This window comes from Poeciliopsis prolifica, unplaced genomic scaffold (assembly GCF_027474105.1).
Source record: "Poeciliopsis prolifica strain line A6 unplaced genomic scaffold, Auburn_PproV2 SCAFFOLD013, whole genome shotgun sequence".
Classification (NCBI taxonomy): Eukaryota; Metazoa; Chordata; class Actinopteri; order Cyprinodontiformes; family Poeciliidae; genus Poeciliopsis; species Poeciliopsis prolifica.
Window position 1 is genome coordinate 6,667,445 of NW_026562388.1, and position 13,344 is coordinate 6,680,788.

The window sequence follows — 13,344 nt, forward strand, 5'->3', positions numbered from 1 at the left end:
GACTTTGATTTTCCAGAACTGGCTTGAAAAGAAATAGCCAAATACCGGGGTATGCCTTCAAGAATAGAGTTATTAAAAATAATAATAATAAAGCAGAGGGAAACTGTGACATAACTGGGTTATGAATGAAAAGGAAGAGCATTTGTGACAGAGTGATGAGCATCCGTCCATGCACTGAAGAGGGAGACGGAAAGAGGACCGAACGTCCGGAGCGGAGAGTGTAGAGTGGGTGGGGTGTTGATAGAGGAAGAGGAGGATGAGAAGGAGAGACGAAGCTTGTGGTCTCAGCCTCCTTCTCAGAATTATCCTTTAGTGACGCAGGCTCCTCCACACACATCCTGACAGCTGCTCTCTGCCTGGTTACAGCGCCGCTCGGCCCCATCCAATAACATTCATGTTCATTTCGGCTTTAATGCCTGGCTTCTCCCCCTCCTGGGTTCACTATTACAGCTGCATTTTGCCTCATTTGTACCTGTTTACTTAGTACTTCTTGTTTCTATCTAATCTCAGTACCTGTGAGACCACACTGTCACACACACTGGAGCTTCCGTTTTAATAAGGATGAGTTTGGAGAACATAGCCAATTAGTGCAAGGTTGTTTTTTTTTTTTATCCTGAGAACATAATGAATGCATACTTGAATTGTAGCCAAAGGACCCTTTGTGATTGAACAGACATACTTAACCCTATTTTTAAAATGGTTCTTAAATGTTAAAGCTTTTCTAATAAAGACATTATTCCCTTTCTAGGAACACATCAATTTGAAATATAAAGAGGTGAATGACGTACTCGGAAGATGAATTAGCGAACCATTGAAGAAAATCACAAAAACTGCATTTGCTTTCGTGGGTCTTAAAGAATATGCACAACCACTTATCAATGTTACACAAATGAGTGTACAAGAAATGTTGTACAAGGTAATTTCTAGTTCAGTTCGTGGAAATCTGCTTACCTGCATTTAGGTTCTCTGAAACTACACCAAATTCTTGGTTTCCATAATAGTTAATCTCTATTTTTATTACATGCTTAAGGTTTTTTTTTTTTTTCAATGGAGATGCTCTCAAAGTAATTTGTGAAAAATATTTTTAGAATTGCTGTGATTTTTCTCATGGTTTTGAACCTTTTGCCCAGCTCCTGTTTTTCTTTCCTTATGAAGTTTTTTTTAACCTCCAAATGCATCTGGTTTAACTTTTCTACTGTTGTCTTGAACTTAAAATTGACATAAATAATACATAAATAAGTTCAAAAGAAAAGTAAATTTACTCAAACACACTTTTAAGCAATAAATGAATGAATAAATAAAAAACAACAACAATAAAAACCGTATGTTTTAGTGTCCTGAAAATGTCAAGCAATAGTTTATACTATGGCCTTCCATAAAGACTGATGTTCTGATTGCTTTTCAAGAACATGTATTAAAATATTCAGTTTTTTTATAGATGTCTTGATCAATGAGTTCACAAAGAAGTAAAAATGCATGAGTGTTTAAATATTATTGCAGAGATCTTATATTGCAGCCATACAATCAACCTTGAGGACAGATTCAAACACTTGTTGCATCAATGTTTCTGTGGCTACAATATTAACTTACAACACAGCAAGGAGGTTTCCATGGTGACATTATTAGTTTCAGGCCCATTCATTTTCACTGGAGGCATGATTTTACTGATATCCCAGTGTCTTTCTTACATTTTCTTGTCCTATAAAATATGCAATTGATTTCCTGCAGCTATTTTTTTCTCATCCCCTTCTTAGCAGTTGGTGACATATTTCCATTAGTTTTTAGATTTGTTTTCTCTTATTATTTATGCATTTGTAAAGCATTTTAACAAATGTCATGTTCTCGCACATAACATTAAGCTCACTGAATATATCCTCGTTTAAGACGAGCATGCTTGCTCATGTACTCTCTCAATGACGCTCTCCTGTACTGCGCCTTTAAGAGATACCGGAAGTACCTTTCATGCACTGGATGTACAACACTTCAATGTGACCCCTGTTGATGCTAACTTTTTTCTTCACGTTATCTTCGTTAAGTAAATTTAAAAAAATGTTTCTTACCAGCGTGAACTGTGAGTATGAAAGACATATTCTAAAGTTTCTGGTTTTATTATTCGCTCTGAAACAAACTTATTGTTTACGGCAACATTTATATCACATTTACGCGTTAAAGTTAGCATAATCTATGAGATATAGCTCGATGGATATTCCCACTGGTTCTTTAAATGTATCTTTTACTCAGAGTAAAAGATACATTTAAAGAAAGTAGCTTGCTTCACGGCTAAGGACAGTGAAATATATGGAAAATACGCTGTTTTTCTTCCATAAGGCTTGTTATTAAAGTCAACATTTTCTGTTCTATTTTTCAGTGGCTAAAGCAAAATCCAAGTAAGTGAAACGATTGTGTTTATATATATGAAGCGTTGAGATGTTGACAGATACTCATCAAAGACACGAATGCTATTTTGTAATGAGTAAATAGTTTATTTTTTCTGATCTACGAAAGGTCAAAAATGATGCATGCAGTTATTAACATGCATGCAGTTATTAACATTTACTCCGAACGCACATTTTTGTTGCCATCACTAAACATCGGACATAATTTCCTGAGCTCGACTGTTTTTTAAGCATAGCCCACCAATTTTCGTCAGGTCAGATCATTCCTGATGCTGCACTGGCCTGGCCAAATATCAACACCAGATTGAATGTTTGGCTTCTTTCATCTGTTGGAAAACACAATTATGTCCACGTTTTAACTCTCGAGCTGCTGATTTGAGACGAAGTTGAAACATTTAGAAGCATCCCTTCTTTAAGTCATCCCATTCTTTTGTTGATATGCTTCAGCACCCCTGAAGCACTGCCCCACATGCTGATTGTGCCACCACCATACTTGACAGTTGGTACTTTCCCAGCTTTTATAAATCTTGCTACTTCACTTGTTAAATCATCATTGAGTTAATTTAGTCTTTCGTTGTTCTGGGTTTGCCAAGGAAATGTTTTTTCACCCTATGAAAAATAAACAACCAAATTCAGTCAATCATGATTACCAGCTGGTGGTTGTCGAGCCTCGTGTCAAATTAAAACAAATTAAAAAATATATATTGTTGATTATATTTTTGGAAAATTATTTGAAAAAAGGAACAGTTCAGTTAATGAATAAAAGGTGAAAATTAATGTCCATGTCCACGATGAGTGCGTAAGCTTCTTACCAAAGTTACATGTGCATTATATCTGCAGTGTTCAAAGACATCGGTAACAAATTCACCCATTTCTTTTTCCCTAAGGACCATCTTGGTGCAGATGGTAAGCGCTGCTGGGACAGGATACGCCTTTAACACGAAGAGGAATCGGCTCAGAGAGAAACTGGTGCTGCGAAAACATGACCCGTTTGGTAAGATGAGGCCTAACCTGGAACTAGGTTGCTGGTTTGCTTCACTAACAATCCCATATGTAATACCAAAGGTGAGGAAGAGTTCTTCCTTCAAAAGTACCTGAAGGAAGTCCAAAATCTATACTCTCCCTCAGCCATACCTTTGGATTATACAGAGAATGTGGTTTTCCAATTTTTCTCGCAAAATAATACATTAATGTCCTAAATGCAGCATGTGTCGCACTAAGTTTGTGCTGGATTTTTCTGCATTATTGTCGTCGTACCTATGGATTTTATTTAATAAGCATCATAGTACATACTGTTGGTTGATTTTTTATTGATTAAAATTGTGGGAGTTACTATATTTGGATTTAAGAAAAAAAAAAAAAAGACCAGCTGGTCAAAGAGAATACAAGCCAGTTGATATCTGGACATTGTTTGGTGGAATTGTAGTGTGATTCCAGCAGAAGAACTTAATTTTCAGAACTTGTGTTATTTTGACTTCCAGTTCTGATTCCTTCATCTCTCATCTGGTTTCATTCTGTTTCTCTGTCACTGCAGTGAAAAAGCATGTCTTATTCTTTGAGAAGAAGAAGATCAGATCGATTTAATAAAACGATGAATATGGACAGGTTATGAGCAGACAGTTTTATTTACACGGATTATACAGAGCATTTGCTGGAAGAGGATTCTGATTGGCTGCTGTTTAATGGAAGATCTCAAGGATTAATCAAGACATCCGGAGGAGTTCAACATGAAGAAGAAAGGACCAAAAACAAGCATCCTGTTGTATCGAATACGTAAAATTTTCAAATATGTGTAAAATTTTGTCAATTTGGGTTAATTCAATAAATGATGTCCACTAAATACATTGTTTTGAGTTTCTTAATGCAGCTGTGATTTCAGACGCTTCAGTCAATGAAGTCGGGGTTCAGTTAGAGAAAAGTCTCAGAACAAATCGGCAGGAAGGTCCTGTTTGAACGGGAATGATGTCTGGGTGCCGACGGCCTGCACGCTCACCGCTGCCACCTGATTGGCTCTGCGTGCCATCTCCTCCAGAGGCATGTCAGGGTGGTGAGCCAGGTAAAACGCCAGTGCTCCGATGAAGCTGTCACCAGCTCCCTGCAGAGGAACAAAAACACTTTTGAGCATTTTGACTCAGAATTATTTCACTGGGTGAAAAATGAAGTGGAGCCAAGCTATAGATGATGCTTCATTGTTTTATTGGTGACCAAAGGTGATGGTTTACGTGCTATTTGTTCTTATTATTGTAAAGGCTAACAGGTCCAAAAAAATATGTTTATTGTGCATTTCAAGAAACAAGACTGCTTCAGTTTGTTTTGTCTTTAATATCCTTAAAATTAACTTTAATTTCATTTTTATTTAATCAAAGCAGTTTCTGAACTATTCAAACAACTAGCAAAATTGTAAATATCTCATTATCCTCCAACTTCTAATAATTTTTGGGATATCCTCAAAGATCAGTCATAATTTGTTTTTGCCTCCAATTCTTTGCAAAAAGTTTTCTATTTTGCCATTTTATTAATCCAACAGAAAGTAACGGTTCCAACCTATTTCTATTTCACAAAAAAATCCTTAAAGATTTCATGAACTGCAGTGATTTCTTGGAATATTGTCCATTATTTAAAAGAGACAAAAACCACGATTCCCCACTTTCCTGTCAGTTTTAAATAAGATGCTGGTTCTCAACCCAATTTCAGTAATCTCTGCAATCTCTAGGTGTTTTCTCTGCTTTCTTAAGCAGGCATCTTTTCAGCAACAACAAGATGTGTCTTTCAGGAAGCTTTCCATTGCAGATTATTCAGGAAAATTCAATTGGAAGAAACTCTGCTCCAGATCCAGAAATCACCAGCAGAGCCATGCTTAGGAGCCACTTTATTAGGTACACCTGTTTAATCGCGAGTTATGATAGTTTGTAACTCAGCCAATCGCATGGCAGTAATTCAATATATTTGGTCGTCTGGACTTCATAAAGACAACTTGCTGAAGTTGAAAACGAGCATCAGAATGGGGAAGAAAGAAGATTAACAGCCTTGGCTGGGATTCAGCTCCATGCTCCAGATAAAATATGGCCTAAGCTGCAGTTGCGTGACAAAAAAGCCTCGTTGATATCATACGTCAGATGAAAATAAAAGTCAAATAATCAAGCCTCACAACCAGGAGATGCAAAACACCATCTCTGAATGCATAACATTGAAGCTGATGAAAATGTACATGTAAAAAAACAGATTACAGTTGACTTCTTCAGTAAAGCTCAGTGTTTGTTGTTCAGATAATGCTACTGTTAACTGCAAAATAAAACATATGATTCAGTTAGGTTAATTCCTTACATATTATAACACATTGTACAACAGTAACTGTACATTACTGAGAGGCAATGTGGGCTTTTCACATATAAAGTCATTAGTTGTGTATTTTTAATTGGATATTAGATTAATTTGATTTCTGTATGCTGTACAAGCTCTTTTTTTCACACCACTTCCCCCATACAAATGTAATGTATCTACATTGAAAATCACACAAAGGGTTTCTTTTCTCTAAGGCCTTTGAGCGTCTGTTCAACAGTCATCACATTTGCACAAACCTGTGGTGTAAACAATTTATCAGCAGTAGAAAACAACTTAATGTTTTCAGACCAGTTATTTTCAGAGGAGAGAAAATGGAAAAAAAGCTGATGTTCAACAGCATGAAAACAAAACGGAGAGGCTTGAACAGTAGGGGGTGCTGTGGCATTTATCTACTTCGTTTGCACTCCATAAACCTACAACCAGTTATAAAAAAATAATAATAATAAAAGGAGGGGAGAGAATGTCTCAGTCAGCTTTTTCTGCACATCATTGAGAACTTTGCCATTTAATGCTTTATTTTCAAATATTAAACAGAAAAATTAGTTTCGAATTGGTTTAATGATGGATTGTTTTTTTCTGATAAAAATAGTCAAGTTATTATATTAAAATATTTAATGATAATAGATTATTAAAAGAGATATGGCAGCACAACTTGCGGAAAGAATGAATTTAAGGTTCAAAAATCAAAAGGATGCTTTATTAACTGTTGATAGAAACATGTGGCTTCACTGTAACAGGCAGCAGTTTTGGTATTACCTCATAAATCGTCCCTTTTTCCATCGTGCCCTATTGATAAAGACGGAATGTGCTGTCTACGCCCTGGAGGGGATTGTCTGCTGTAAAGGAGGGGGGGGGGGGGTTCGCTGATGGGAAAAGGAGCAGTGGTATGTAGGGACACGCTCATGTTTAACCGCAAACGGCCCCCCGACGCTGGTTCTCACAAGCCCATGCCATTACTCATCACCACAGCTCTGAGGAGTTCACTGCACTCCTTTTTCACTCTCCCTCCATCTTCAGAGTAACTCTTTTGTCTGGGGATAAGTCAAGGAGGGAGACTAAAAACCACCAATCGTGACCTGGTCAGAGAGGAGGAAGGTTCTGACAAGCTTCTATGTTCCCAGCATTCACAAATGGTGCTGATTTGACATTTAAAAGGCCGTTATTACTGCTCCCCCTTTCCCATCCTCCTCTGCGTGGAGTGCAGGGATGCTGGAAAGGGTGAGATCAGAGACGAAATATTTCACAGGCCCATTGGATTTCCACTTTTAAACCCATGGAGTGTTTATGTCTGTCTTTCAGCTGGGCCAGGCCATTCTGCAGTCAGTGTTTGGAGGCTGGGCTTTGCAGGAGACGGCCCCCGTGGTTCGGATCTGGACCCTTTCCCAGGCAAATGTGTCATGGCTGACACTGGGATGTTACTTGAGTGGATTTGGGCAATCCTCTGCTGTAAAGCATGTTGTGAAGGACATGTTGGACGACGCAACCACAGAAACAAGATCTTAATCTTTGTCGTCGTGACAGCGTTATTTATTTAACATGTCACCTCAGCCCTCTCTGTGATTCACTCTCAGTCTAATACACCTGTTGTCGTGTCAGTAATCTGCCTCCGAATCCCTTTTAAAACAACTGGCTTTGTCTACTAACACTGTGACAAGGTGGGGCTGGAACAGGTTTCTGTTAGCTAAAAGACAAATCTCTGTGGTATTTAAAAAGGAATCTATATTTTAATGCTGTACTAACAATTATTATGACGAGTATGACAACGAATTACACAGATGTGGACAAATATTTGGCAAGGTTGTGTAAAACACAGTAAAATAAATTCACCATTTACTGCAGACGCTTAATCCCGCGCTGAAAAGTTAAATGAAATTGGTTTAGTTTTAACGTCTAATGTTGAAACAATATAATTTCTTTATATCACAAGTGACACGTATTGGTTCCCGAAACAAGCCTTGTTAAAAGAAAGTGACTGAAGCCATTTTTATCTTTAGCTTACGTTTGCCGTGGGTTATAAATAAGCCACCACACAGAGGAATTTTTTTTAGAAACTGGACAGGATCCACATTTGTCTCACCTCCTTTACCGCCCAGTGAGCAGGATGGTGAGAGAGGTAGAAACTCACGGTCAGAGAACTGCAGCAAAGAAGTGATCAAGTTTCCATAGCAACTATTGGACACCATCTATATACCATATGTCATGTTTAGTCGGCATGGAATAAAAAGCCTCTTCTGTCCTACTTCAGCAAGCATAAACACGAGTTTGTTAAACTCTGGGACTGTGTGCTTTGGCTGTATGAGACTAAGATTGGACTTTTAGGCAGCAAACATTCCAGATTGTGTGCAGAGTTGTTTAGTGTGATGAAAACACTTAAATGTGTTCAATAAACGGCACCTTTCACCTTACTGTTAAGCATGATACCAGGCTTCTGGATTATGCAACAAGGAACAATCAAAGGGTTCTCTTTATATCTCCAAACCTTGTAAAAATGTGACAAAAATTACACAAAGTATTATCACATTACGGGTTCAAGACAAAGACTTGGCAGGAGTACCCAACTTGGACACATAGTGTTATTGATACATACTTATCAGAGGCGCATTGGCAGTGCATGCTGTCTTATGTTATAGAGGAAATTTTGATCAGGGAACTGGAATAATTACAAAATGTTGTCACACAGGTTCTACCTGATTGTGACCTATAGGTCACAAAGAAGACCCCTTCCCCTGGGGAGTCAAAGAAGCAATACTTTCTCTTAATATTTTAAAGTGGTTTTGATCAATAGTTCTTCAGGTTTTCTTAAAGGTTTGGTTTAAGACTTTTGCACAGCACTGGATAAGAGTTGAACGGAATAATGGAATAAGGAGATTTAGTGAAACTCGTCGATGTTGATATATTGGGAACTAAAAATGACTGTATCTGTATGTTTTAAAATCTTTAAAGCTAATTGCCACTCTACAGAAGCTGGAAGGAAGTCGGCCATTAGCCATTTTAGTACAACTTGATAGTCAGAGAATAAAACGGATAAACCACGACTGTTAAATTCCAACAGCGATAGAGCAGGCAGCACATTTATAGGCTATTGGTCCTAGCTGGTGCAGCCTGGGGTTCGAGCATGTCTTCTGTCTTAGCTCATTTCCTGACTGATTGCTGAAGTGTACTGGAATAAATTAGAGAGATTCAAGCTGAGATTGGAGTGGACTGAATATCTCATTGTAAGAAAAAAAAAAAAAACAGGCCTGTTATATATTACCAGAATTAATGCTGCTGACAAAACTGAAACAAACTGATTCACCACTTTAAGCAACTGTAGAAATAAGATTAGTTAAGAAAAGTGACTGTGTCAGAATCAGAATCCAGCCTAAATGACTGAAGAGAACCATTAAACCTTCCTCTGTCTTAAAAATGAAGTTTCCTTCACTGAGACTGGCATCTGATGCTCCTGGATCAGCTGGATGAAGCTCAACAGGGATGACAAGCGCTACCCCCTTCAGCTCCCCACCAATGCCCTAGACACACTTTGGCGAAGGTTAGATCTGGAGTCCTGTCAGTCAAATGACACAAGCACTTTCTGCGGATGAGCCGTGATGCTGTTATTGGTTGGCCCCGTCCGTCGTGTCTTGACCTCCTCTGCCTTTCCTCTGCCTCTTCTCCGCTCTGAAGTAGAAATTTATGATGGCAGGCTTACAAGATTAACAAAGTGAGCTTCGAGAACTTTTCTGCAGCACAGTTAATTCTGAATACGCCCCACGGAGCTGAATCCCAGCCAAGTTGTCGTATTCATACGTACTGGGAGTCATTCATTAATCAATGTTTTTCCATCAAGCGTTTCCTCATATTAAGTTGGGTTTGACCAGCGGTCAAAATCTCTTTTCACTTCTGTCTTTTCAAATCATATTCTATGTCATTGAACTAAATATGCAACAACCAAACAGCAAGATTTAACAAATAATAGCATCTTTTGCTCCAATTTCAGGAAGGATTTAGGATTTACTAGAACTTTTTTTTTCATTTGGACCTAAAGAGAACATTTACAAGAAAATTTGTAAGTTTCAGAATTATTTGCTTTCCAGGAGGGTTGGCTCACTGACTTATCTCCTCAGCATATCATTCAGTTCTGTGGAAGTATTGTAAGAATAACTAATTTAATTCATCATTCCACCAGAAGAACATCTAAACATCCAGGTAGAAAGTAAAATAATCTAGAATATTTTTTTACCTATAATGCTCATCAAATACCTTTAATAATATTTGTAGAACCGCACAGCAATAAAGTTACAAGAACTATATGTTTCACTGACTGTGAGAAAACCACAAGAGCAAAACTAGTCATGGAGGCTTTTTTTTTCAATATGCCTGGGCTTAAAAGAAAGGTTGCTCTTCCAAAGGAAACAAAAGCCCGGCTAACATATTCCACAATCAATTGATAAAATGTGATGTAGTCTGACAAAACCAATCTTGAACTTTAGATCTGCAATTCCAAAAGCAACGTGAAACACCATAAATATATCAAAACATGGTGGTGGCAGCATCATGATTTGAAAGTTAAGCTTTTGAAAAGATAGATGAAATTCTAAACTCAGAGCCGATTTTGACCAAAACCTTCCAGAGACTTACAGATTTTTATCACAACTTCTCGAGAGTGTAATTAAAGGTGAAAGTTTTCAGATTGCCATTATCTGGACTCCAGGACTATATGACAATCACTGCATCACTGGAAAACAAAAGAGAAATTAATGCTGACAGTAAGTCAACGGGTTCTTAAAATATGTAGGTATATGCAATTCCCCACTAAGTGATTTTCTCTTGAGCTCTGCACAAAATGTCATAATAAAGGTGGAAAAGTTTAAAATCATATATTATGGTCTAACTTCCACAGCACAAAAATATATAAGGCTCTTTAACAGTGTTGTGCAAACATTTTACATGTATATGAATTCCTTGGTCCAGAAGCTTCTGTACAATTTACTCAATAATAGGATGAAGATGCAGCTACTGAAAATCCCCAGAGATTTTCAAAAGGTTTGTAGCATGTAACAGAAGCACAACAGAGTGTGCTTGCAATAAAGAAGTACAACAGAATGTCACACAAGCAGCAGTTGTTCTGGTTGCAGACAAAGACAAAGTTTTATAATCAGAAGAGACCTGGATGCGCCCACATGTTTTGACTGACATGAGATTTTTGCAGAAATAAAGCACTTGGATGCCACAGCAGTCATCAGTGAGAACTAAAGATGGACAACTTATAGAAAATGCAGATTTGAGAAAAAAAAGAAGAAAAAGAAGAAGAAAAAAACTGAACCTTTCCAGCCTCCACAGCTCCCCTCTGAGATCCTGCCTGCCGTTCCTGGGTGACAGATGGAGCTGTGTTCAGTTAACTCCTAGCTTACTGCCTCTGTCAATGGAGGGCTCCCCGGGGAGAATGGAGACCAACTGAGGGGCAGCAATGACTCACATCGGCTTTTGCGCCCGAAAGCTTCCTGTGGCACTCGGCCGAGGACTCTGAAGTGACTAGGAAGACTCAGAGATCAAACACACATTTAATTGGACCAATTAGGCTCCTCACATGTTTTATCCCTCCTCTGTGCTTTATCTAAGCCCTCTTCTCTGAACAACCCAGAATGACTGACATGACTATGAAGTGGCAGAGGTATGGCCTGACATCTGTATTACTGAGCAGCAGATGGTGGGTCACATTCAGCCCACCATGCATGATGATGTGGCAAAATACCATGACCAGGAGGTTTTCCCTTGCTTCAGTCTTCCAGGAAGGACTCTGTAGTTTCAATCCTGCTCTCCTCAGAGAAGACTGGGAACAATTGGCCACACTGGGCCCACCGGACTACTGTGATGTCTGGTTTAGACAGGACTGTCTACCTTTTGGACCTCCCAGGGCAGTGGAAACCAGGCCCACCCAAGTCCTGCAGGAGCAAAGAGGCTCTATGTGAGTGTTTGTGCTCCATCCACACGAAACGGCCCAGACTCTGATCTCAGTGAGGGAAACCTGAACTCAATTTGAGACAAAAGCGACGGGGGAGACCCAGAGTTGGATGATTTGCTTTGTTATTCATCCAGATTCATGGCCCTGACTCAGACCATAATTGCTCCTCCTGTGTAAAGTGTTATTCAGACAGATGCAGAAAGAGAAGATGATGAAACAGCGTGTGAGAAGGGCGGCAAATGCATTCATACTTGATTACTGGAAAACACAAAAAAAAAGCCTCTTGAAAAAGAGGTAAAGCAACTGCAAGTGTGGAGATAGGAAGTAGACACTTTTTAATCAAACACTTAAAAAGACAGAGCCACAGATGCTTGGAAAAGCAAAGTGACAGGAAGGACTCAAGCGCTTCAAATAAGACCCATAGGCTCAAAGATTTGTCATAATGTGTGTTTATGAATTGTAGTTAAAGGGAAGTCAATATCTCCTGTAGATATCAGTCAGAGTGAATCTTCTTTCAACTGTATTGTTTTTCATCTGAAATTAGGTTTGCACTGACTCTTGAAAATATGGATAAAAATCCCTTCCCAACTGTTTTGAGAAAAGATACTTCTGTGTGTTTCAAATATATGGTAATTCTGCAATAAAAAAGGCTGTTATAATCTGTCCTTAACCCAGCCACCTAACACAACAGAATGAAGTTGTTTGATTCGGGAAAAAAAAGTCTTTTAACAACTACCATATCTAATGCAACAGTAATACTGTGGTTTTCTCCAGCTGCTTGAATGATTGAAAATAACTCCTGATTTGGCCCTGTGATGCTGTTAACTTCACTCTTTCATGAGAAGTTTTCTTTAATTCTCCAGTATTTTCCCTCACTCTGAAAATATTGTCAGTTCATAACGTACTCCATGTTTTTTCTCTTTAAAATACCCAAATCTTCCCTTTGATTAGAGTTTGTTGTGCCACCTGCGGTGCAAAGCAGAACAGTGGCCTGGTTAAAAGTTGCGAGAAACCGCACTTGAGTCAGCTAGTTGCTGTTCGCAGTTGAATTTATACTTCACAATAGTTCTTTTAAAAGGGTTCTCCCTCTTGAAAGAGATAATCATCAGCAAGGAGATTGCATCATCAGGAAAAGTGAGTGATAACTTGTTAAATTTTTTGCCTCAGTGAAAAAAAACAAAACAAAAAGAAACGAGGACTTACTGGAAGAGGGATTATGATGTCCAAAATACTTAAACACAGTGAGATTTATGGGCCTATCAAAGAGCAGAAGAAGTGGGTAATGAGGGCATGCAAGCAGGCCCGACCGCAGCTTTCTGCTGACTGGTGAAGGCCTGAGAGGTGAGTCATGGAAGAGAGGCTGAGGGGGGTTCGAGGGCCATTATCAGTGTTAGTGTCGGTAACAGACAGAGCAAAATCGGGGGTTAGTTCTTGGAAAGTGACGAGTAGATGCTGCTGAATACTTCAGATGCAAACACGCAAGTCTTGTCACTTTTTATTTGTTGCTTTTTCCTCTCTGTCACAATATCTGTTGTGGTTTTAAGGGTACGTCTCAGTACGCCGTAAAAGTTTATCTCCAGGTTAAGAAAATGACTGCAACGTAAAAGTCCCAAAGGAACGTATTATGCACTAAACCATTGCACAAACAATAATCCCTCTCTCTCA

At 38.6% G+C, this 13,344-nt stretch overlaps 2 protein-coding genes across 5 annotated transcripts in view; one reads left to right on the forward strand and one right to left on the reverse strand.

Annotated features, from left to right (window-relative positions):
- Nucleotides 1-1,957: 1,957 nt before the first annotated feature.
- mrpl33 (mitochondrial ribosomal protein L33) lies at nucleotides 1,958-4,238 on the forward strand. Its single transcript, XM_055038693.1, has 4 exons — nucleotides 1,958-2,071; nucleotides 2,369-2,387; nucleotides 3,284-3,390; nucleotides 3,931-4,238. The coding sequence occupies exons 1-4, from the start codon at nucleotides 2,002-2,004 to the stop codon at nucleotides 3,978-3,980; spliced, it is 246 nt and encodes an 81-aa protein (XP_054894668.1). The 5' UTR covers nucleotides 1,958-2,001; the 3' UTR covers nucleotides 3,981-4,238.
- The window catches only part of rbks (ribokinase), a 35,484-nt gene continuing 26,142 nt past the window's right edge, over nucleotides 4,003-13,344 (reverse strand). For all 4 annotated transcript variants that reach the window (XM_055038690.1, XM_055038688.1, XM_055038689.1 and 1 more), the window contains one exon: nucleotides 4,003-4,491. In XM_055038690.1, the coding sequence (XP_054894665.1) occupies nucleotides 4,318-4,491 (174 nt within the window). In that variant the 3' untranslated portion in view covers nucleotides 4,003-4,317. The remainder of the gene's footprint in view (nucleotides 4,492-13,344) is intronic.